General features: G+C 39.2%; 2 protein-coding genes and 1 long non-coding RNA gene across 13 annotated transcripts in view; 1 reads left to right on the top strand and 2 right to left on the bottom strand.

The window, feature by feature from the left end:
- The first annotated feature begins 92 nt into the window (after positions 1 to 92).
- LOC145966161 (uncharacterized) lies at positions 93 to 25556 on the top strand. Its single transcript, XR_014436978.1, has 3 exons — positions 93 to 366; positions 25134 to 25239; positions 25515 to 25556. It is a non-coding gene; the product is annotated as an uncharacterized LOC145966161 (long non-coding RNA).
- On the bottom strand, positions 2240 to 4958 carry LOC145966158 (aminomethyltransferase, mitochondrial). Its single transcript, XM_083090034.1, has 5 exons — positions 4592 to 4958; positions 4009 to 4349; positions 3603 to 3922; positions 3414 to 3496; positions 2240 to 3165 (listed from the first exon to the last, which is right to left on the bottom strand). Exons 1-5 carry the CDS (start codon positions 4869 to 4871, stop codon positions 2828 to 2830), a joined length of 1362 nt encoding a protein of 453 aa, XP_082946160.1. The 5' UTR covers positions 4872 to 4958; the 3' UTR covers positions 2240 to 2827.
- Dati (zinc finger protein datilografo) overlaps positions 7325 to 25650 on the bottom strand; it is an 86526-nt gene continuing 68200 nt past the window's right edge. For all 11 annotated transcript variants that reach the window (XM_083090022.1, XM_083090016.1, XM_083090017.1 and 8 more), the window contains 3 exons: positions 24761 to 24981; positions 24367 to 24520; positions 7325 to 24231 (listed from right to left, as the gene is read on the bottom strand). In XM_083090022.1, the coding sequence (XP_082946148.1) occupies positions 24107 to 24231; positions 24367 to 24520; positions 24761 to 24981 (500 nt within the window). In that variant the 3' untranslated portion in view covers positions 7325 to 24106. The remainder of the gene's footprint in view (positions 24232 to 24366; positions 24521 to 24760; positions 24982 to 25650) is intronic.

Genomic DNA, 25650 nt, shown 5'->3' with positions numbered 1-25650 from the left:
CTGTGACGTTGCGATTGGTTGCGATACTTCGAGAATCGCAATTTTTTCGAGAGATTTCAAATAAAGTGTGTGACGCGGCGTATCGGATTGCGTAGTCTTCGTATCGCTCCGTGTAATTCTCGCGATTGTTACCGTCTCAAAGTGAATATCGCGCGCGAAAAGTGTGTCACGATGATCGTTGTAATTCGCAGTGCGTTAAAATTGCGTTCGATCGCGATTATGTGTGAATTTTGCGTCGTAATTTCGGTGACTCGATCACATCCGTGAATTTTACAGAGATTGAACATGTGTATGTGTGTATTCTCGCATGTTCCACGGTCTTCTTTCGCTTAAAATGCATCATTTGTGAGATGATCATCGATTCAGGTACATATATATACATAAATGTATGGTGTACATACACGTATGTCATGTCATCGTTTCATAATTAGCTGTGCGGATGATATTTCTTACTAATATGTGTGTGTGTGTGTGTGTGTGAGTAGCGATAAATTGATACATAGCACGAAATAGACGTCATGAATAAACATAAAATCGCTATTTTATTGTACATTTTATGGATATTAATAACATTAAGTCCATTAAGATGAGAAGTTATTCAGAAAAATGTTCACGTTTCTTTACGAATGATTTGATTATGTTTATACTTGAATGTGCACCATACATGCACAAAAGTTGGAATAATATTTTTCGACTTTCTTGTACAATTATTATTACTTATATGATAGCATTCAATTTTTAAAGGCTACGAAAGATTGTTTATTTCTAGGATTGTTTGTAGAACCATTCTTATAAATTGTAATTAATAAATTATAAAATTGTAAGTCTTTAATACATATACCGTTTTTGTCGATAATATCGTTAATGGTTATTTACCATAAGAGAAATAAAAGGATACATATTTTTTCTTATCATCAGTGAATAAGTTAGAGGACATTAAAATTAAAGTAATTTTAATCGATATAGTCGGTCAATTATTATGTGATTTCATTGTTATCGATCATTAATATTACTCATATAATAAAAGAATTAATTAAAAAAAATTAATATTTGAGTAAAGGAAAAACACCTTTCACTCCATTTTATCTATATATATCGATATATATCTATATATATCTATATATATCGATATGTTCAAATTATATGAAATATCTAGAATTATAATAATTAAATTAAAAATGCCTATTGCAAAAAACATTAGTCAATTATATATTATGGGGATATATTTACTATTGAATCTATAATAATTAATTTATATTAATATTTATCTTTAATTAATATTATATATTAATTATACAGGGTTTTCGAAAAGTCCGGAAACGGTCGAATATCTAAAAAATAAAGCATTTTAGAGAAAAATGTTTCAAATAAAAGTTGTTTGGTTTAAAGAGAGCTATAAAATGGTGGCAATGGTTTGACCTTGAATAGTCGCTGGAAGGTCACATGAAGGTCACCTTGAATTTTTTAAATGGAACACCCTGTATATTTTTGCACATTCTTGTAGCTTATCTCGAGAGCTTTCCGAAACACTTATGATAAAGTATTTTTCATTAAGTATTTTTTGAGTTATAAGGCTTGAAATCATTTCTTAATTTTACATAAACCGTAAAATATCTTGTAAAATATTCATTTTTCGATTATCTTACCTTAATACTTTTATGTACAAAATAATGAGAGGACTCAATTGGTATAAAGAAAACACATAATTGTTTTGAAAAAAAAAAAATGTAATTTGCAATTAACAATTACATTTTTTTTTCGAAACAATTATGTGTTTTCTTTACACCAATTGATTCCTCTCATTATTTTGTACGTAAAAGTATTAAGGTAAGATAATCGAAAAATGAATATTTTACAAGATATTTTACGATTTATGTAAAATTAAGAAATTATTTCAAGCCTCATAACTCGGAAAGTACTTAATGAAAACTATCTTAATTATAGTGTTTTGGAAAGCTCTCGAGATGAGCTACAAGAATATGTAAAAGCATATAGGGTGTCCCATTTAAAAAGTTGGAGGTAACCTTCACGTGACCTTCCAGCGACTATTCAAGGTCAAACCATTGCCACCATTTTATAGCTCTCTTTAAACCAAACAACTTTTATTTGAAACATTTTTCTCTAAAATGCTTTATTTTTTAGGTATTCGACCGTTTCCGGACTTTTCGAAAACCCTGTATGTATACTATTAGATTTATAAATTGATAATGAATATAATAATTATTACGTATTATTTATTATTGGATCTATAATTTATTTACATAATAATTATTATTAGAGATTTTTATAATTTATATCACATAAAAAATAGATATTAAAATTACATTAAAAATATTATATTACACATAGATATACACAATATAAGATATACACAACTTTATAAACGCTCAGATATCCGATTGTCTATGAGTTTATATTGCCAAGGATTACTGACAATAATTGGCAACATAACAAAAATATTATTAAATATATTGATTAATTATATTAATCAGTATGATACAGCAATAGGATTATTCAATATAATTATTCAAGCTTGGTTATCTGGGTAGTCAATTTTCTTAGCAACATATTTAACTATCACTTTAGAAATTTGATGATTCGAGACATTAATTTAAATTAAAAATCAACATATGTAATTTGAAATTTAACACGAGTATTAGAAAAAATCTATCGTTTAAAATATACAATATCATTTATGTGCAATTGCACAATTTATCCATGGGAATCTATTACATGTCTTATAATCATAAGCAATCATTAATAATCGCTTCACAATGTATTGTAATTCTGTCCGATTCGATCAATTTCCATCGATTAAATCAACACATTACTTCGCTGTGTAATAATTCGTTTTCACAAAAGGCATCTTTGACACGGTGGCCTTGTAAGTCTTTCCTCGAATCTCGATCAACACTCCACTACCAGTATGTGCCCAATCCGGCGGTAAATATCCCATAGCAATCGACCGACCCAAGGTCGGACTTGGTCCACCGGAAGTAACGCTGCCCACACGTTCACCTTCCGGCGTCAATATCGATGCGCCTTGCCTGGCAGGTGGTCCTTGACCTAGTAAGAGTCCGACACGTTTCTTCCTAACGCCTGTCTTAATTTGCGAAAGGATTTGTTGCGCGCCTGGAAAGTTGGCTTCAGTCCTTCGTCGTTTCGCTGTGAAAGGAGATAAATCGATGTTAAATATATATAAATTATTTTATAATTTTCTTAATTGTTATGTACTTTATAATTGTTTTATAAATTAAAAAACTGAAAAAAAGGAAAGAGGCTGAAATAATTTGCGTAACAAAGCTAAACAAACGTAAATTCGAGCGATAAAAATACTTATTTAAAAATGATTATATAGAAAAATATCTATAGTATAGTAAAGATTCATTAGCTACCTTTATGAGATTACTGACCTACTAGCCAGGTAAGAGCAGCTTCGATCGGTGTGATATTTTCATCGATATCGTTGCCATATAGACAGAGTCCAGCTTCCAATCTATGAAAAAGTGGCGGAAAATATCAATATAATTTTATTTTACACTATTCATTTATATATTTACTCATATATTTACTGTATAATATTTAATATATTCATTATTTACCTTAAACTATCTCTAGCTCCTAAACCAGCTAATTTTACGTCAGGCTTTTCCAAGAGCTTTTCTACTAGATTAATCGCGTCCTTCGCAGGAACTGAAATCTCGAAACCATCCTCCCCGGTGTATCCACATCGTGAAATTCTGATACGACTACCTAATATCTCGGTTTTAACGCTATACATAAACTTTAAGGTCTGAAGATCAAAATTGACTAGCGATTGGAGGACCGTTGCCGCTGTAGGACCTTGAAGAGCTATCAGACCTTGTTGCAAAGGCTCTAGAAAGTCGACGAATACGTTTTTACCAACTTCTTTAAAGTCTTTCTAAAACCAGAGAAATTCATATACAACATTTTATATTCCTTGCGTTTTGACGTTCTAAAATGTTAAGCATCTCTGCAATTTTTCACCTTACGCTCCAGTAGAAGTTGACTGTCTTCATCTCGTCTTCCCGCATTAGATACGAGAAAGTATTTATCTTCGTCATCCTTGGTGATGATAAGATCGTCGAGAATTCCTCCTTTATCATTGGTAAATATTGTCAAAGTGGCAGCACCCTTGTTTAAATTCTTCAGATCACACGTGGTTAGCGATTCTAAATACTCTCCGGCATCTTTACCAGAGACGCGTGTTTGTAGCATGTGACCAACATCGAAAAGCGAGGTCAACGTTCTGGTATGCACATGAGACGTGGTGATCGTATCTTGATATTGTACTGGCATCAGCCATCCGGCAAAATTGACGATTTTACCTAAGATTTACAAAATCTTGTGCAGTTAAATAAATAATTTTTCTAATTTTTAAATATATTTTCCACATTAAATAAACGTTATATTATAAAGATTAAAAAATGTATGTCGGAAAAATGATATTATCCATGTTTACGTTTAATAGCATAGAATTATATTATTATCTATGATAATTTGTTATGTTAAAAACAATGTAACCAATTATTTTCTTAATCTAAGATTAAAAATTCAAATCTCAATTCACCTTGTTTTTCCACGTGAAGATCGTAAAGACAGGTTTTCCGGACTTCATTAATAATCGACGTTGACAACAGCCGACGGTTTTGCTTCTGACTCGCGACTGCATAAAGTACCGTAGAATCGATCAAACAATTCGAACGCAACGTCGAATCACATCCCCATCCCTTCTTGATTCTTGACACTATAGCCGCGCTGCAGGTATTACGTCTACTTCCCACAATTTTGAGACATTTCTCGAGATTATCGTAGACAAGGAATCTGCCGCGGATACCTAAACGAAGCATGATGGTTCTTTCTTAATCTTCTATTATATACTAACTCAGTGCATCTCAAAAGCAAGTCGAAGTCGTTGTATCTGTTGATATGACCCGGGCGATATTTACAGACTCGGATATATCAAGATTTGAAACTTGAAAATAACTAGAAGAATATAAACTTAACGATAAAATCTGAATACATACACATAATATATGCGAAATATATTATAAAAGAAAATTCTTTTATAAATTATTTAAGTTGTGCGCGTTAAAAGAAATAAACTAAAGAAATTCTACGAAATCGAATCGTATGAAGCCCTGTTATAGTGCTTGATACATTGTGACCCGTCGGAACTTTCTGTTATCAATGAGTTATCACTATCTTTATACGTAAAAGAGGTCATAGTACTAAAATCACGTGATAAATCTATCATTAGTAATCACGTGTCACGATTATGAGAAATTGGTTGGTAGTCACGAGACCTGAAATGCTTATTAAATTTTTATTGTACCACGTAATAATAATAATAATAATATTAATAATAATAATAATCATGATCATCATCGCAATAATAAATTGTGATAATAATGACAATAATAAATGGTAATAATAATAATAATCATTTACGATCGTAATAATAATAGTTTCGTAATAATAATAATAATAATATGATACTTCATCATCGTCGGTAATAATCCAATGACAAATGTCAATATTTATATAGTAGCGTGTCGAACGGAGAAACGACCTTAAAAAACGAAGACAGTATCAATGTTCGTTCGTACATTTTGTTTTTTTAGCTTCCGCCGTTTTTTATCTTCTCGCTCGCTCTCTTTAGGATCTCTTCTACCTCTCGCTCTCGCATCTTCCACACGCGCATTCTCACTCGACTTCGCTTCTTCTTTTGTTTAATCTTTTTTTTCGCTTTTAATCTTCCCTTTTCTCTTGCTCACACACATGCACGCACACACACATACATACACTTTCTCTTTCTCTATCTGCTGTCTTACACAATTGATGCAAAATGTTTCTACACAGTCCGACCAATGTGTGTATATATGTGTGTGTGTACATTTTCCCGGTTATTCTCTATTAATCAATCCTCACGATCGCATTTTGCTCGACGCTTTCCTCATTTTTTCCACCTTTCCTCCTTGAAATTCGCTCTAGAATTCTTTTTTTTCTTTTTAAATCCTTGCACGTGTTAACACATTCACTCACACTGGTAAATCGGTTTGGTAGTGGAGGGATCGGGGCGGGGGTTGGGGGGAGAGCGGGTTGATTATGCGATTAGGGGATATTCAATGGCAATGATCAGGATGGGAATGGGATATATCCGCCAGATTTTTAATACCGTACTTTGAAGATACCGTAATCAGGCAGAGGATTGCGGGGGGAGAGGGTAAAAAAGAACGTGATATTGATGAGAAAAACAGAATAGGTCGCGGTGAAAAAAGAAGGCGTGAACGACGATCGCGGATCGGTCGGTCGATGACAAGCAACTTCGCTTTTTCCTTTCGATCGTCCTGCGATGTTTCACCGATCAATCCTTCGCGAGAAAACTCGTTCTCGATTGAGCGGTACCGATACCGTCGCGATACCATGAGCGTCGAAAAATCTAACAACGATCGATCTACGACCGCGAGGGGAGAACTGAAATTGCGATCTGTCGCGCGCTAGAGAAATTATATAACTATATGTTGCCTCGTGTTCTTACGCGATTTTTGTTTCCGCTGTTCCGACATCGTTTCTTTTTTTTTTCAAACTGTTCGTTTTGCTTGTTTTTCGATCTGTAACTATTGCTGTCCGAACTACTTTTGCCTCCCATCGCCTCTCCTCCTCACCGTTCGAGCCCCTCGAGCGCGTCGATCTGTCGGTAAAAAATTTTCCCAAATCTGGACCCGTCCTCTTCTGGGATCGGGCCCGAGGCACTCGTTCTGGTTGTCCAAAAGTCGCTCAATCGCGTATCGTTCCGACAGAATCGTCGCGCCGGAGGACATCTCGTACGCGTTGCGTGTGCTGGTTCATGTATGTACGTACATATGAGCATATATACATACATACATACATACATATATGTATATTTTTATATATAGATATATATTCGGCTATTCTTTTTTGGTCCTGGTACAAAGGAAACGAGAATCACTTTCTCTTTTTTTTTCTTTTTTTTTTCGGAAGAACCGCGGTTTCGAAAAATGGAAAAAAGTCACCCGTTTAAATTTTGAGATTTCCCGAAAAATTACAATCTCGAAACTTTTTACTTTTGTATTTCATTCGGCCATGACTTGGTTTTTCTATTGACTTTACTGGAGGGGAGGGGAATTCAGTTTTGTTGCCTGTCGACATGCAATGTGCAATCACCGTCGAGAAATTCTCTCTCTCTCTCTCTCTCACACTTACTCTTTCTCTCTTTCTTTCATACTATGTTATGCTTTTTTTCTCTCTCTCGCTCTCTCTCTTTTTTTCTCTCTCTCTCTTTCTCTCTTGCTTACGCTCCCTATATGTATACCTCGAGTTCGATAATTTCGTCTAAAATTCCATTTTCGCCTTAACTATACACAATAATCATAATATATAATAATAATAATCACGATTCGAATACATCATCGATCATTTTTCCGAATATAGATACAATAATTTCTTATTTTTCATCGTCTTCCTATCCTCTTGCTCTCTCGCGTGCTCTCTTTCACATTCTCTCCCTCTCTTTCTCTCTCTCTTGCAATTACATCTTGCAATAATAATCGTTTAGCTCGTCGTATATCTATACATATACATATACATATACATATATATATATAATTTATAAAATGAAAATAGGTACAATTTTGGACGCTTTTCTTCGTCGAAAAAACGCTCCGAAAATTTTATTTTCGCTTAATAATGCCCATCGGTTGCGATTCTAGTCCACTTGGTAGTAAAATTTTGTTTATTCTCCTATCTCATACGCATTTATGTCCCATTTTCTCACACTTGACATCTCTCATTCACTCTATCTTTCTTTTTCTCACTCTCTCTATTCACATTTTCATCAGTGGACACACATTCATCCGATCATTCATCCGATCATTCATCTTATTTTGCAATTTGTTTCACTCGCAGGCAAACCCTTGTTCTCTCATCCATAAAATTGCAGCGATAGTCGCCCTCGCGATATATATCTGCCTTTCCGCCGCTAATTTCTAAAAAAGACCTTAAATTTAGGCTGGCCAATCGCGTGCTTCCGGAATCGACGAGCTTCCGTTTGCGTTTACGAAGGAACGAATTTCACACGATCGGGAGCATTTCAGATAATTTTCACGTATTTACAATTTAACTGCGATTCGAATTCCTCCAGTCTCCCGTCACAACAATCCGAGGCGTTAATTACGAATATCGTAGTCGCGTGAAAGGTCGTCCAGCCGGAAGTCGTGAGGCACGAAGAATTTATTCTCGCTTATAAACTTCATTTCCTTTCGCTTATCTTCGATCTACACGCCTGCGAATCGGCCTCGCGATCCTGTCGAAGTGATCTCCTCAATTCGAGTCTCTTTATTCGACCAAGTTTTTCGATTCTCTTGCCGTGAACATAATTTTTTCTAATTTTGACATAGAAAAAGACTTTTATATATATATATGCCATAGATATAAATTTCACTTGATACATTAGAATTTTCTAGAGCATTTGGAATTTTGCGAAAAAGCTTTTGCGCGAAGATCACTTCCACGAAGACGCCAAGCCGACCCGCTCCGCAGACATTAATATCTAACTCTTAATCCTCGATCGTAAGCCTAAAAGATGTTTCAAGGATCGGATCTTTTCCCGTCCTCGATCTCGCGTCGATTTCCTTTTTTTCGCGCGATCATCGATCGTGCAGTGTTCAATGGCGTCTACGCGCGAGCGCGCGTCGCGCTTCGCGTAGACGCGTTGGATTTGTCACTTACAATCTAATTACACGTCGAAAGTAATGTCGCAAGTAATAACGCTCCAACGTGGAGCCCCTTATATTTTGATATGTTTGTTCGAGAGAATCGCGACATTTTGTCGAGGCCCTTCTCATGGTGATCTCGTGTATGATAAATGTCAAAATTTGAAAAAAAAATAGTTTGAAAATATACTCGTAATCAAAATGGCTATTTTCGAAAATGCTACTTTGGAATGTAAGAAGGGACCTCGCGTCGCATACTTTTTCGTGTAACAAATTTTGGGTTATATGAATTAAGCACATCTTTCGAGCATCCTAAATACAGAATATATGACAATATGATTGATCGATAAAAATTGAGCATATTTCTCGGTTAGAAAAAAAGGTATAACAGAGGGCAAATGGAATCGGACCATGAATCTAATTAGAATTGATATCTCACATTCCGATCTTATTAAGAACGACTAATTCTTGAATCAGCGTACGATATTTTTTGCTCGCGATTCTATTTGCCCACAGTTGCTACACCTGGAAAGATAATTGACGGTCGAATTGATCGTCGAAGAGAAATTGATTCCAGTAGTTATCGATACACTAGTTTTGAATTCTCATCGAACACTGCCCACGTACGCGAGACGGAATCGGATCGTCGCGTACGTGGTAGGGAAAAGACTAGGTTTCGAATTTTCCTTCCACGCGTGCCACGGAGCTCCTTCCGTCGCACAGAAGCACCCTTTCTTTCATTGACGTATTATCATTATCATCATCATCATTAACAATAACAAAAAGGAGAACGTTCCTAGAGATACGCATCCGTTCGTAATGCGTTTTTGTGCAAAAAGGCTCTCGCGATTTCTCAATTTGGATCTCGCTCTTCCACCGTTAGTCGCAATCATCGACCATTCTCGTCCTCATCTTGTAGATATTATTTTCACATCGTAATCATTAATTAGACATCCTACACAATGCGGAACTCGCTCGTAACCGAAAGAGACTGTTATGAATATAATTGTATATGACATGCTTCTTCTTTACTCTCTCTCTTTCTTACTATAAAGTACTTGAGACAGCACTTTTATTTTCGTACTTCTTTTTCGCGCGTCGATTATTTCCGAAATTCGAAATTTGTATGTACGTAACTCGCGACATGCTCTTTAAGGATCCCATAGCTTCTCTAATTCGCGACCAGAACGCGATCAGCGAAGGGAAAAATCATTCCTCTCGCTTCGACGTTCTCATTGCGAAAAATCTGGTTCCTTTAGCTCGTTATCGCACTTTTTGGAAACTTTCATCGAAACATCTCAAATCGCGCATACCTCTCCCCGTCTCGGTCGACTATCGTGGTTAGTGCTGCCGCACTTGGCAATGAAGGATTTTTCAACGATCTGGATGTAACGATTCTATGATTGACAATGTACGATTTTAATTCTAACGATCTATTATTTTAACATTATAAAAAATTATGGACGCAATATGTACAAACAGCTAAGAACTATCTTTTTTTCTTTGTACAACATTTGCGAAACACTTTCGAGAGATCCTAATTTCGTCACAATTTTGATAATTGATAAAAATAGAGATTAGTACGACAGCATTAACTACTGAAGCACGCTCGAGACGAGGGGCAATCAAAATAGTTATCTCGCTCGCCGATCGACAATAGGGGAACGCATTAAGAGTCGATAGCGATAACTAATAATAGTGGTAATAGTACTAATAGCGTTAACTGATAATAACTAATAGTGTTAACTAATAACGAATATCAGACCGAGTGTACGAGCGCTTCGTATCAAAATCAACATAATGTTAATTTTATTTTGGACGTACATGTATTTTACACATCTCGAAATATTCCTAAATATCGAATTTATTTATTAATATCCGAAATTCTGATACACGTTGAGCGATTAATGAAGGAAGATTTGTAAGAGAATCTTCCATATTTGTGTAAGTCACACTCACGTTCGTACATTCGGTACTTTGACAAGGTAATAGTAGGTAACGATAAAGTTTAATAAATGCACGTGTCCTAAACTTCCATGTGACAATCGTCAGCGTATTTTAAAGATAAGATACATTATCCTGCCTCTCTTATGCAAAAAGAAGCCGTCGTCGATCGCGAATTTCGACACGAGGAACCACATACGAGAGATGAATTAAAAACAAAAAATAAGAAAGAAAAATATGAAGAAAGAAACTCAATCTCACGGTCAAATTGACACAAAGAGAACTAGACATGTATCACATCGATTTACCTAATATACCACACGCGAACGAGGACAGAACAGTTTACAACACGGATTCTATAATATAATACAATACTCTAATAGCAATATAATAATTATAATAATATTATAATAATAACTAATAATATAATAAAGTTAATCATAATATATAATATATAACATAATATAATAATAATAATAATAATAATAATAATAATGATAATAATAATAATAATAATAATAATAATAGCGACGTATACTAACATTTTCTAACAGCAGTAGCGGTAGGTAGGTAAATGTAATAATAGGAGTGATGGTAGTGTTGGCACTACGCTATATGTAATAGTATTTGCGGCAGCGCTAAGTCTGCGTGAGTGTAAGGCATGAGAGAAAGAAAAGGAAGCTCGTAACAAAAATATGAAAATGAGAAGTTATCGATTAAAATTTAATATATATGACCTACGTTTCTCGGCGGACTGCGATTAATTTTCATATATCGGCACGACTCAATCTACGTGAATAGTAACTAAAGAACCGTAGTTTGTGTATATCATTTCTCTCTCTTATGTTTGCGTATGTGTGCGCGTCTATGAGTATAGTTGATTTACTTTACTTCAGGATGCATGCAGCTCGAGAGTGGAGCCGCGTTAATTAATGTAACGGCTACGCTTAAATAGATTTAATTAATTAATAGTAGGCAGTAAAACTAATCGTAAAAATTCCTAGCTTGCGCTTAATCGTTTTTCTTTTTAAACCAATTCTGACTAGCAAACGTAACTCACGTGACGAGCTCGCTCGCCAAACGCCGTGTATTTTTCGCCACGCTCTCGCCTTTTTTTCCATGACTCTTCGTCCTTTTTTTTTACTGATTTTTATTTTATCTTCTCATGAAATAGGAACTCTCTCTCTTTCTTTCATATTCGAGACCAAAAATCATCAAGTGAAAAAGCGTGGTTCCTTAAGTAATCTCGCGCGGCTCGGCGAACGAAAACGTTACGATGAGACGATTGAAGAGTACGTATAATGGGACGTGGAAGAAATAAAATTCAAGAAATAAAATTCCTCGCGATTTGCCGATTCAAACGAGTTTCATCTTTCCGCGATAATGTTGAACATGCAAATGTAGAAATGAGATCGAAAGAATTAGTCCCTGTACTCTTCGCCTTCTAAACGAGGAAAGTGCACTGGTACACGTAAAAAAAAGAAGGAATGGGGCAAGAAGGAACGTAAAATTTGAATAACTTTTACGCGGCGTGCGGGATATGCAGATAAAAAGAAAGATCAAGAAAGCGAGAGTCGAACTTGACATACCTAAAACGTAAAGGAAAATGAAGGAAAACACGTATAAAGCTCAATTAACGACAAATCGTGTCCATCATCTTCATCTTTCTCAGTCGTGTAATATCACGCGCATGATTAAAATGAAAAAAAAAAATAACAAACATAATGAGAAACCAATCTCTCGCGCGATCGTTAACAACAATAAAATTTCGATGCCTAATTGTCTAATAATAATAGTAATAATATCAAAATAAAGGAAGAGAGAGAAGGACTCGAATTTCCGTAACGCGGTATCGTGTTCCTTGTTCTACTTTCATATATAAATATTTATTTGCTAAATAACATATATCATATATTTTGTGTAAAATGTATATGTACGTGTGCTTTGTGTATACATGTATAATTAAAAAGAAAAGGAGCGATAAAAAAAAAGAAAAGAAAGAAAGGAGAATCTCGAAACGTGGCTTCTCTTCTCTTACTATCGCTTTTCGTCGATTTCACTTAAGAATTATTAGAGATTTATAACATATTATGGCTTCGACGATTCTCAAGCGAAAATTTTATAAACCGAGGCATTGCTTCCTAGATTTTCTCTCTCTCTTTCTCCCCCCTTCCTTTCATTTCTCTGTAAAATACGCCTCCAATTGCCCTCTAGCAATCTCATTGTAATAATAATATAATTAATAACTAATTATAATTAATAATTGTAGGTTACCGCGGTATCGAAAGGCTGGGGCTCGCTTGACAGGCTATCAACGTATTTTCGATTTTCCTTTTTACATTCTTTTTCTGCATCTTTGCCGATCGATTTTATTCATGCGGATCGAAACATACGTGCGAAATCCTGTCCAGCAGCCTCGCCGAAAAAGCGCGAGGGTGGGTAGGTATTTTTATATGCAAAAGGAAAACTCGACGGAACAACAACAATCGAAGCTTCATGAAAGATCCATTCGCACCGTACATTCATCTTTTTTTGCTTTTTGAAAGTTTCTCGTTTTTTGCTTATACAAGGATCGGCCCGGATCCTGGCCGGCGGTTTGACACAACGAAAAGAGGCTACGTTTTGTCAGCAACGCGGATATTTTCTCGTGATCGACGGTCCCGCCATCCAACCGATTCCACAGATTGCGTTCCCAATACCATATTTTTCTCCCCCATTTTTTTTTATTTTTTTTTTATTTTCTCCATTTCTCTTTTTAACATCTTCTCTGCGCGCCGAATGGAACACGCGCTCGCACAATCCCATAGAAAGTTTTTCTCTCTCGAGTCTCCTCCTTTCACATGCTTCTCTTCTCCCGTATCCCCCTTTCTTTCGCCTCGCATTAAATAAGTACCGATTTCGCCTGTCCGAGTTGACACCCGTCTCGGCTTTGTACCCTCTTTTGACTAGAATTGAATTTCGAACGGAGGATCGCTTCCTCTTCTGTCGCGATCTTTTCGGAGGCTCGAGAGATAATGTTTTCCCTTTTTTTCTTCTTTTATTTTTTAAATTTCCGTCGAACGATGCAGGCCGGCGGGACCGGAAGTGCGTCGGTGTGTTTGCCCAAAAGGGGACTTCGACCAAACTCAATCGATACCATTAAACCTGCACGCGCATTCTCGTCGCGCTCTTCGCGATCCGAATATACTGCAGGTGAGATGTTTTTTAAGTCACCCTCGTCGCGACGAGACTGCGCGTCGAAAATTAACGATAACTTGCGCTGTATTACTCGGTAACTAACTGTACGTAAAAGTCTGAATTCTGAAACTTAACGTTCGCTATTTTCGGAGTCGAGGTCAAGCACGCTCCGTTCCACGATCAAAGATGCAATGCATCGATTGGAACATTTTTTGCAAGAAACTTCCTGGAATTTCTGAAAATATTTTTCAAGAAGATATTAAAATAAACTTTTTTAATGATATTCTTTCATAAGCATTTCAAAAATTTTTATTTTATTTAAAAATTATATAAAAAAAGAAACGCTTGATAATTTTTAATTTTTAATTTTGTCTAATGAGGAACAGAGCGTAGTTGCCGTCGAACTCGCAACCAAGTTCATCGCGAACGAACGTGAAACAACATTGTATATGAGGGGGAATGAGTGGGGAGTAGTGGATGAAAGGGATGCTTTGTTCCTGCGGGAGCGTGATGAGGTGAATTGGTTCGCCGGTGGGGATGGGTGGTGGGGTATTTTGTATTGTGTAGAAAAACAACGCTGTAAGTGAAATAACTCAACGTTGCACTTGAAAGACTGATAAAGTAACGGGGATACGGGACACCTGAACACGCGTTGCCTGACACGGTGCTGTCGAGCGAACTGGCGGCTGAAACCAACATTTCAGGCGTCTCGAACTGCCGAAAATAATTCGAATGTATAATTCTTCGATCGTCCGACGTCGGAGAAAAGCCGGATAAGTTTGTTTGGAAAAACTTGGCTTCTTGTTTTTTAATTCCCTCACGTTGAACAATATGTTGCGGACAGTTTCGATCTCTGGACGATCGCGGCTCGCGTGTTCAGGTACCCTCCGATTCGCATCCGAGTCCTAGAGTCCCTGCTCGTCGTGTTCCGTAGTGAGTGCCTCCGCGATTTATTTATTGGATAAAGGCGGTGCGCGCGGTACGCGCGGCGCTACCGCATTAGCGGCCTTACTTATAATATTGGAGTACGTGTAATTAATAATTATGCATGTGTGTATGCGGTACGGTTAATTAAGTCATCTTGAATGATTACTGTAATTAATTAATCGTTATCAGTTAGTTAAATATGGCTCCACCGTGCAATCGTCTACCTCTCTCCTTTCTTTACTCTGCTCTATCTCATCCACATCCTATCTCCCTCTTCAGCTTGCTCGCGCCCACCTCAGAGTATACAACGTACACGTTGGCTAAACTACAGACACTTAGTACACTTATTATCATATTTATTCGTTAAATGACGATTGAATCGTGTGAAAGGAGGGATTGTGAACAACCGGTTTTTGGTGAGGTTTTGGGTAATTTCTTTAAATTTTGCTCTTAGGATGTCTTTCTCTCGATAATTCGATCGAATTTTTTCGCCCCGGTCGTTCAAGGTCCAAAAAAAGGGGAGAGGAAAGGAAGAAATGTTTACCAAAACGAAGGGATCGGGATGGGAGGGATAGGAAGTTGCGCACGAAATGAATCCGGTATACTTCCGGTCGTGTCACTACCCGATTAGCGGTAGATGATGTACGACGAGATTCTGCAGACACTGAAAAAGACCACGTGCTTCCCGTATACTTACTTATTTAATTGTTTAACTGCGGTACACTTGTGATTACTGTTCTACCATAGCACTACTAATTGTGAGTTATATTGAGAACTCTGTCTGTTTACTGTAACGGAAAACCCTAACGAAGGCACCCACTCAGCGGACAATATACTGATTCATATTCATTTTCGTGTCCCGTCTTCTTTTTTTTATTAGCCGATTCACAATTACTCGCTTTCCACGTACATTCGCAATTTTTTCATATTTCGTCTTTTGCGATTAATATTTTTTTTTTTTTTTTCGTTTAACGCCGAATAAATGGACTCGGTTTTTCACCTCGGACACGCATACGGGGGGTTGATCAGGTTCAGGTTGAAAGAAACGCATTCTCCTGAACGGAAATATGAAGAATATTTTGAAAAGAGTATCGTCTCATCACGGAGATCACGCGATACGATCGTGCCAATCGAGTATAATCGATAGGTATCTCGTATTCGCATGATCTGTCCCGTGATGAGACAGCGCGATGGGTCCGCACGCTCGTCGTTGTCGACCATTGACAATTGTCGATATAGATGGTTTGGGATCATGGCAGTCGCTACTTCTTCACGACTTCGATCGATCATAAGGTTTAGAGTCTCTGGATTCTCTCCTTTTCCGATGTTATCCTACCGTCTTGCTCTTTCCTTTTTCCTTCCGCTTGGTGTAGCCGAGATAAAGATCCATATTTTCACTACACGCTTAGCGTCAAACGCGACATTCAACTTTCGTTCCCTTTTTACCGACATATTAAATGTCATTCTCTCGTTAAGAGACAAGAACAAAAATCAGAGAGTCGCATTTAACGTGAAAAATGTGGCGAGAATATGAATCGGAGAGTAAAATTTTGTTTTCCAAATACTTTATTTAGACGCCAAATTCCCGAATCGGATTGTCTCGGCTACCTCGATCGTTTCGATCTGCCAGGAACCTCGTAATTTTGATGGAAATGCCGAAATGTTCGCGGTCGTTAAAGTCTTGCTCTCGCGCGTTTTTCCCCGTTGACTCGCCGCCGTCATCTCTCTCGAAGTTTTCTCGCTGGGGCCAGGACGAACGCGATAATGCGAGGTCGAGTCGACTCGCCGAACGCCGGAGCCCATCGCCTTAACAACTATGGCTCTTTCATTTTATATAGTGGACATTGAAACAACTTATTCCGGTTTTTAATCACGGAGGCTCGGTCAGAGACACCGCGTGAAAACGCGAATGCCGCCGAGGCGCTCGCACTGCTAGACTGTCGGTTTTATCATATGCTGCGCACTTACGATACACACTGCCACGAATAATATGCACATACGTCGTACGTCGTGCCGTGTTGCCCCCATAAATATTGCCGCGTAAGCACTTTGCTGCTCCGCTGCAAATCTTTGCGGCGGGCGCGCGCGCGCGCGCGCGATCGTACGTCATATATATTCGTCGTGAGATTATTTCATTAAAAAATTAAAACCCGATCAAAAACAAACCAACGGTTTTTGCTTGTAAAGCCGCACTCGAACAACGGCCCTTATGCAATTGCCGCTGCCACATTCCTCTTGGTTGTGTGTGTTCCTTATGTGATTATTACACCTTTCGTGATTGCATCTCGTGGAACAGGGGTCTCTCCCGGTGGCATCCAAGGTGCCTTTTTCTCACTTCCTCTCTCTCTCTCTTTCGATCAAAGGGAACACGAACTTTGTTCGTTGCTTCGTCTATCGCTCTTCGCGCTTCTCTCTTCTCGAGATATATACATACATGTATATCTCTCTCTTTGTCTCGCTTCTCTCGTCGACTCTCGTTGACGAGATTCTTTGGCACCTCGCCACCTGTCCGTCGTCGGGATTCGTAGCCCGACGAAGAGGCCGCCCACACGTCACATCCGGGTACTCTCGTGTCAAGTCCGGGATGCGTTTTGGGCGTGCGCACTCGCGCTCATCTCGCACGAGCGTACACGCTCCGTTCATCATCGGTACTGCATCCAAACGTATGCCAAAGGCCGCGAATTTTGCTCCGTTTATACATTACATTGTATTGAGAGCACAAACGCGTGTGCTGTCGTGTCATCCACAAAATTTTTATTTTTCAAATTACCATGAGAAATCGATCAACGTTTTTCAACGACGCCCGAAATGACGCGTCTCCGCCTGAAAAGCGCGCCATCTCCCTCTCTTTATCGAGAGAGGTCCGGGAAGCTTTTCCGAGACGAATCGGCGTTATCTGCATGACGCGCGTGAAAATATATTATTACACGAGGCCGAATCGTAGCTTTTTAAAAATCCTTTTTTGGGCAATTTACAAAATTAATTGGCTTTACATATCCGTAGCGTGTGTAATTATAGTGTAGACAAGTGTGCTTTTGTGTATAAAATAGTGTAGAATTGTATCTTGTATACGTGTGTGTGAGCACGTCTCGCGCTCGTGTATTGAAAAATGTTTGAGCGCGCGGGGTTGCACGCTCGTGAACCAGGGCAACTTTGCTTTGATTTGTGTCATCGGGACGCGCGACGCGGGCCGCGCGCCGTTCATCTTGTGAGGGTGTCCTGTTTGCGTTGGTTTCTGTCGCTGTTGTACATTGTATTTGTTCCTTGGCGAGAATACCAATTTTACCGCGGCCGCGCGCGCGCTCAGGCGCGCGCGGATCCGCGGATTTTGCGTTTAATTCGTGAAGATCGAGTCGTATTTGTGAGTGTGTATGCGCTGGGAGTATGCACCAGCGCATCCGGGCTATGGCACTTTTTAGATTATTTAAACATTTAGCAAATTTACATGAAAGAGATTAAGATTATGGTTAGGGCCGATTTTGCAGGCGACGTCGCGCTATGGATTTTCATCATTGTATATATATACCTTTCCGTATATATATGTATATATTTCTTATCAAATCATCCTTGGGCCCCTTCTCGACTACTTGGGTCGCGTTTCCACGAGTGGGCTACGGTCGGGAGCGCTTTTTATATCTTCGGATCGTCCGTGACGTCTGTCGGGGTTTCCTTCTCCGGATTTTCCCGTCGTTAGACGCACGTGAGCCTCTGTCTTTTTTTTCTCTTTCCTCGTCCCATCGCGGTTCGACCGCTTCTACTTCGTCATCTTTGCCTTTGCGCGGCTCACCGCATCTCTCGCGACGAAAACGGACGATCCAATCGCTCGCGATCTCCTCTCACGATGTCTCTCGCGCTCCTCGAGCGCTTCTTCCGCTTTATGCTCGCGAGCTGGTTCTTTGCGTCGCGACTCGCGAACGCTCTCGTTGCGTGTGCGTGTCCCGCCGTCTCCTCTCCTTCATCGCCGTCGTAGGGCCCGAAAATCTCACGCGGGCGGACGCGTTTGCGCCACCGGCCCCCTTACGAGTTACGGGCATATGTAAATCAATATATTTGTAAATTATTTTTTTTGTGCTTTTTCCGCGGTGTGACCCGCTTTTTTTTATTATTATTATCTTGTCTTTATCCTCGCTTACGTCTCAGTTGATTACAGAACATACACTACTAGATCTATTGTTTAACGCGCTTGTGTGTGTTTTTTTTTTGCATTATCTTTCGTTTAAATTTAAAATTATGATACACGTTCGCGGGGCACGGGCCGGCGCCTTGGGAATTCTTCCTTCTCGCGCGAGATGTGCATTTTAATTGCGATCGGAAAAAGATTGAGAACCATCCCGTCCCGATCTTTTATGTCGCTTCGTTAATTAAAAAAAGCAACCCTCGGCGCACGGCAGGATGCACCGGTAGAAAACAGCCGTCTATCAATCGTTTCATGACCGCGATCATCATGAAGGATCTCGACGTGGTAGTGGTGGTAGTGTTTTGTATTTTGTTGTTGTTGTTTTATTAAAAATTTTTTGTGATGGTGATAGTGAGATGGTAAGTAGTAACGCTGATCTCTCTTTTCATCCTTTCTTGCTTCATTCTTTCGCGCTCTTACTACCGTTTCATGCATCATTCTCGATACCTCTCGACGCTCGTGATTAGAGACCGTGAAATAAAAATTGCATTCTTTGAAAATTGTTATAGATTGGAATTCGTTTTGAATAATTTGCAAATTCCAACGAGAATTTTGCTACGGTCGCGCGATACGTGCCTAACAACTTTGCCTAACTAAGCTCTCTTCATCCACTCCATCGTTTCACTCTTCAAACTCACAAATATCGGTTTTATTTTCATTCGATTTTTTACGCTGAAATTTAGAAATTTTGCATTTTCTTTTTCATCTCAGATTTTTTAAATTCTTTCATTCTTGATTTTCTGCAGTACGCTTATTCGTAAAAGAAGCGCTTCAAACTTTCGCCATACTAATCGTCCTATGTCTGATTATTTATGACTTTTGTGTTTTTCAAAAAAAACAAGATTATATTAGTTAATGAAAACTTTCCGAAAAATTGGTCTCTACGGTATTATGTGGGCGTCGAAGTGTACGAAGATTGCATTATTTCGTGTGTTCCCATCGTAACTGTACAATCCATCGCAATGCCGTATGAGGTGAGTGTCTGTGTGTAAGTGTATTAATGTGTCAGAGTATCGGTGTCGAGAAAAAAAAAAGAATTTCCCGATCGGTGATGTCCCAGACAGACGGTGAACGCTTCCGCGCGCGATCCTTCCTTGAGATGTTAAATCTGCTTTTCCGAATAGGAACATCGAGCAGACGGAAGCAATCGCCGATCATCAGGGGCACGCACCGATAACGAACAGAAGCTCTGGTTTGATAAGAAACGATTATCGTTGGTTGCGTGAACGAGGTGTATGCACTCGTCCAGCTTTAGGTATTTACATAGAAACTAACCCTATTTCGCATTATGTACGTTCGTTTAAGTTTACCAGTAAATTCTCAGTTTATGCTTGTGATATCAAGGTGTATTTACATACTACATAATCCGAGGAAAAAACGCCCTGTAACGCAAAAACTTTAATAATAACGATCAATGAATCGACCCGCGGTTGCGATTTCCGGAACTCGAGGGAGGCCCTCTGTTAAAATATTTTCTTTCTCGCGAAAATAAAGATAAATCCAAAGATTTTAATAAAGATTATAAATTTTCCGAATTGATTTTGTGCGAATAATCGATCTCAATAATAATAAAGACGTTTTCGAGAGTCACAAATTTTTCGAAAATATATCGGACGTGCCCGTCGAGTTCCGATCGCGAGACGAGTGCGATCGTTAATGTAGCTTTGACGATGAATCCTTTAGCAATCTTTCCTTCTCTCGTCCCAGATGGTCAAAAAGCCTGGCTATCCGGCGGCTTTTCGGCGCGTGTTTTTTACGTTCAACGAAGATGACGACGTTAGGTTACTTTCGTAATTTCGGCGAACAAAGGGATTTGAAAGAGGGACTATGAATAGGAGAATTAAGAGCATTTAAAAAAAATGTTTTAAAGTTTTTCTGGAAAGTGCCATTTCTACATAAAAACACAACGAGAGAAAAATTTTACCATTTATACTCGTAGGCGAAATTTCATTTCAAGTAATTTGAAAAATTTCAATTTTTTAAAATATAGTAATGGGAAGAGAAGGGGGACTTTTTAGTGAAAAGCAAGGATCAAATATGCCGGAGTGTTTTTCAAAATCGAGTCGGTCAAAAACGAAAGATCTCGTCGAGAGTTTTCGGATGAAAACAACAACAACAACAGTAACGCGGTCGATGTTGATGTCCAGAAATGTGAAAAAATTCGACACGCTATCATTCAATTCCGCATTCTATCAATCCGCGATTGCCAGTCGAAGAAATGAAGAAATCGAATCGTATCGTAGGTGAATGCTCATCAAATCAACTTTCCAATATTTTTTATCTTCTTCTTTTTATTTTTCTTCCTTTTTTTGAATCACCTGTCTATTTCCGTCGGTTTTGTTTTCTTTTGAGGATCCGCGTTTCCGTTATCCTATGTCGAAAAATGATTTTCAACCAAATGTCAAACATATTTCTCTCCAGTCAGCGTCTCGTCTGGTCTCTCATCGAAAGATAACTTCATCGAAAGTACGGACGATCCGTAAGTTTTGTCAAAAGTTCGAAGAGATGGGAAAGGTGAAGGAAAATTTGGTGGATTTAGATTGATAGGAACGCGTAAAGGGGGAACGTTTTTTCAGGAGGGCAAGGCCGAGTCTCTAAAAGTTCGCTCCACGATCAAACCTACGGGTTTTTTTTTCATATTCTTCCTCTCCCTCGTCATCCTCATCTTCGTATCGTATTTTTTTTTCGTTTGTTCTTTTTGTTCATCCACCTTCTTTATTTCTATTCGTCTTCTTCTTATTCTTCTTCATCCTAAGTATTGCGAGAACGTAACGGTATATTGCAAGTAAAAGTTCAAAACGACGCAAGAAGTTTTACGCGTTTTAGATTATATTACCCGGAAATAAAAAAATATTTCGCTTATAACGATCACAGGACCTCAGATTACCTGAAGCACGCCATTCTAAAATCTCACTCTCATCCTCGCATTCGCTCTTCCTTGATGCTCACGAAGCATTCACGTTCATTCAATCTGTTCATCCGCTCGATGGCGCGCCCACGCATTTACGCTGATCCCAAGGTCGTTCATTCGTAAAATCATTCATATATTCCTTCTTTCTCTCTCTCTTTCTCTCTCTCTCGCTCTCTCAATTTCGTTCGCTCTTTTTCGCACACGTCTTCTCCTCGCGCTCTTCGTTTTTCTCCGAGTTGTCACATTTTCTCATCGACAATGCTTGAGATCACGTAAAACTTACGGAGGCGCGCGCTCCGCATTCACTCATATTTCCCTTTCGCCTAACTATCCTAGTCTCATAGACCCTATATATTCATTATTTATAATATTTATATATATAATATATATATATAATATTTAGCATTTAGTTTTTTTATTTCTCTCTTCTCCGTCGAGTGTTTTGCTCACGAAAAGTGCTTGCTCTTTCACGCTTACCGTATTTTCTTCAATTAAACGTGTAAGTGTGAAGGGTTTCGCCCGATTTTTTTGTCTGTGTCATACTCTCTTTCTCTCTTCATACTCTGTATGTATATATAATATATATAATATAACTGTTTGTAATAACTATATTTTGTTTGTTCGCTTATGAGCTAATAGTTTTCGTGCTACCGACGAGCACAAGTTGCGCGCATTATATCTTCACCTTAAAAGTGTGCTGCTGATGAGTTTTAATCTATATATATATATATATTTATATATATGTGTGTGAGTTGTATTGTACATATGTGTATCTCTGTGTGTATTTCCGTGTGTGTTTGGCGTGTGTGTGCGTACGTATCTGTTTCAACGCGTGTACGTCCGACGACGTTCGTTTCTCGAGCGCGAAATGTCAACGTCTCTTTGTCGTCGTGGCGCGAAACGTTGATTGCAGGTGAGGGAACGTCCGTACGGATCGCGTTGCGTCCGTCTGTCACACACACACACGGGGAAGGGGATTTCAGTACGTATATAATTAACAACCGTACAACACGGCGACACGGCACCACCGGTGATGGTGAAATGTCCACCGCGACCGCGCGACGCACACTATGATGACGATGAGCCTTCGTACGTGGGTGTTGCGGTGGTGTGTAATTTGCTTTAAGCATTACGGGAGTTTTCTTCTAAGATTAGGGGTTGAAGGAGTGGAACCTTTTAAGCGCGGTTCGGTAGAGATAGACGTATCTATGTATAATATTTATATAGTAGTTTAGATTTGTTGAGCCCGGCCATACGGGACGGTCGAGGATCGCCCGTTGGATCCTCGATAACCGTCGCGTATCGCTTGATCGGCTCTTGTACTAAAAAGATCATAGTACCTCGGGGTGCACCCCGGGACAGGACGCCCGGGATGACTTACTGTTTTTTACTTCAGCAGCTTCTCGTTAGTTATTATGGCACGTTTCGGAAGTCGAGGCGGCGGTACGGCGGTGGCGACGTGTCCTGAGAATCTTAACGAAACACTCCGACGTGAATAACGCCATCGTAGATCCGTTCGGAAGATTCTTGATCCAGGACCGGTGTAGGAACAACGACGCGCGAATATCGCGCGGGAATTACGCGGAAATCGCGAGAAACGGCCATCGCCACCGCGATCCTTCCGCCTCGCGCCGTGCAACGGATTGCTATACGCATACGTATTCTCACTCTCCTCTTAGCACAGTCCCATCCGGAGAGTTCGTCGGCCGAGAGAGAAGGGTGTCCTCTCGGTCGGTTTCCGGTTGGTCCGGCCATGTCGGTTCTATCCGAGTAGGAAGACACCGAATTACACATTTTCCCTCCAAGTCTTTTTGTTTGCTCGACATTTTCTTACTGCTGAGACAATGAGCGAAAATCTGGTGACCGCACTTGGGCGCTCGAGTAAATCACGTCGGCGATAACGATAACGTCATCGTTATCTGTAACCGAGCGTGATTGCTCTTACGCGTTTTCGGAGTTACCGATCATTTCGTCGGCTTTTCTCTTGACGCCACGGTCTTCAAGCTGCTGCTGTTGTTGTTGTTGTGGTTGCTGCTGCTGATGATGACCGATGGAAGACGGACCTTGCTGTTGCTGCTGCTGCTGTTGTTGATCATGCAGCGACGTCGAGCGCTCTGTCGATTGCGATTGTTGTTGATTCATGCGCTCGTTTTGTTGCAAGACCATCTGATCCGGCGCCCAAGGGGTCCACTCGTCTCAGTAGTAACTGAATTTTCAGGGTTGCTGATTGCTCTGCTGATTGACGACATGTTGAGCCAGAGTGAAGCTCAGGGCACGCGGATCACCGTGGAGCCTAAGAGCCTGTTCTAATCGCTGCTCTTGTAGCCGCAACGCTTCTCCTGAAAGTTGTTGAGTATCGATGGCCCCGTTAGAAGCTTTCATCATGTAACTTATTAAGAGCGTGCTCGTTGTGTTTAGATTCGAACACTGCAATTATATCAGTAGTATGTCACTGATTCTCGTTACAGACTTACCGAGATCCGGCGTTAGGGTATCCTGTTGAGACATTTGTTGATTCGTATGATGTCCTGGCATGCCGGAAGTGCTACCTCCATTGTGTTGTCCTAAATGATGCCTCACATCGCCGCCCACCGCGGAACTTGCTGCGGCTGCCGCCGCTTGAGATACCTGTACACAAAAATGTGAGAAAGGGTTGAAAGATGCAAGAAGACTGAATATTCAGTCTTTATCTCGAATTATTTTTTCATAAAAGATTAAGAGTACATGTGAATTGTATGTATTTCTCTCAACATTTTTTCCCAACATTTATAAGTGTGAGATACTCAAAATGATAATGACTGTATTGAGCTGTGCGCGCATTTTATAACTACATTATCTGTAAAAAGAACAAGCTTTTCCTTTTCTTACCGCAAGTCTAAGAGCAGCTTCGGCTTGGGAACGGAGCAAAGCTTCCGCCTGATGCATTCTCAGAGCTTGCTCTGGCCCGCTCGCTTGCACTCCTTGCTGTTGGGGTCCCGTCGATCCTTGAGTACTGCCGCTCATGTCACCGTTATTGCCCATTCTCATGGCTGCCGCAAGCGACGCCATGTCAACCGGTGACAGGTTGGGTGACACGGAATTTTGCAATCCTAACAGAGATATTATTTTCACACCTCACTTAATCCTTAAGAATAAGAAAATTATCGATAAGAAAAGAAGATACTATATTTTCAAATTCTTTAACAAAGTATATATATTATTATTGTTGTATTTTTTTAAATTAGAAAATGATGTGTTTCAGAATCTTGAACTATTATGACGAAATTATGACCTGTGGAACACGTGTCGGCGAGAGGTGCTCACAAAGGCATCCCATGCTAACTTTACGAAAAGGGGGAAATAATGGAGTAAGTAATTTTCTGATATTTATTTTTCCTATTAGTATAATCTTTCCTTGGAATTTCTCGATAAGTTTCTTAACAAGCTACAACGAGTATTCGCGAAAAAGCTATACGCGATAAATTTGACCAAATTAATCCACGCTAATATCTTACGAGATATCGACACAGTTTCGTTTCTATATGCATTATTTCTATCAGTAATTATAAATGTACGTCGAAAATAAAAGTTATGTCGAGAATATTTGAATGCATCAATCATTTCGCGTTTCTTTCGGAGGCAGACGACAAAAAAACAGACGCGAATGCAACATCGTCATCAGCGGAGAAACAACATTGTAAATCAAGTTTTATCGGCAATAATTGGAACGAAGCTATCGGTCTTCCCCTCTCGTGCAATTTCGCATTGATAAGTGATAA

The sequence above is a fragment of the Camponotus vicinus genome, unplaced genomic scaffold, assembly GCF_025532165.1.
Source record: "Camponotus vicinus isolate PSW18456_S1 unplaced genomic scaffold, iyCamVici1.0 SCAF_2, whole genome shotgun sequence".
NCBI classification, from domain to species: domain Eukaryota; kingdom Metazoa; phylum Arthropoda; class Insecta; order Hymenoptera; family Formicidae; genus Camponotus; species Camponotus vicinus.
Note: the sequence above shows the minus strand (reverse complement) of the source record. Positions and strands in the feature narration are given on the sequence as shown.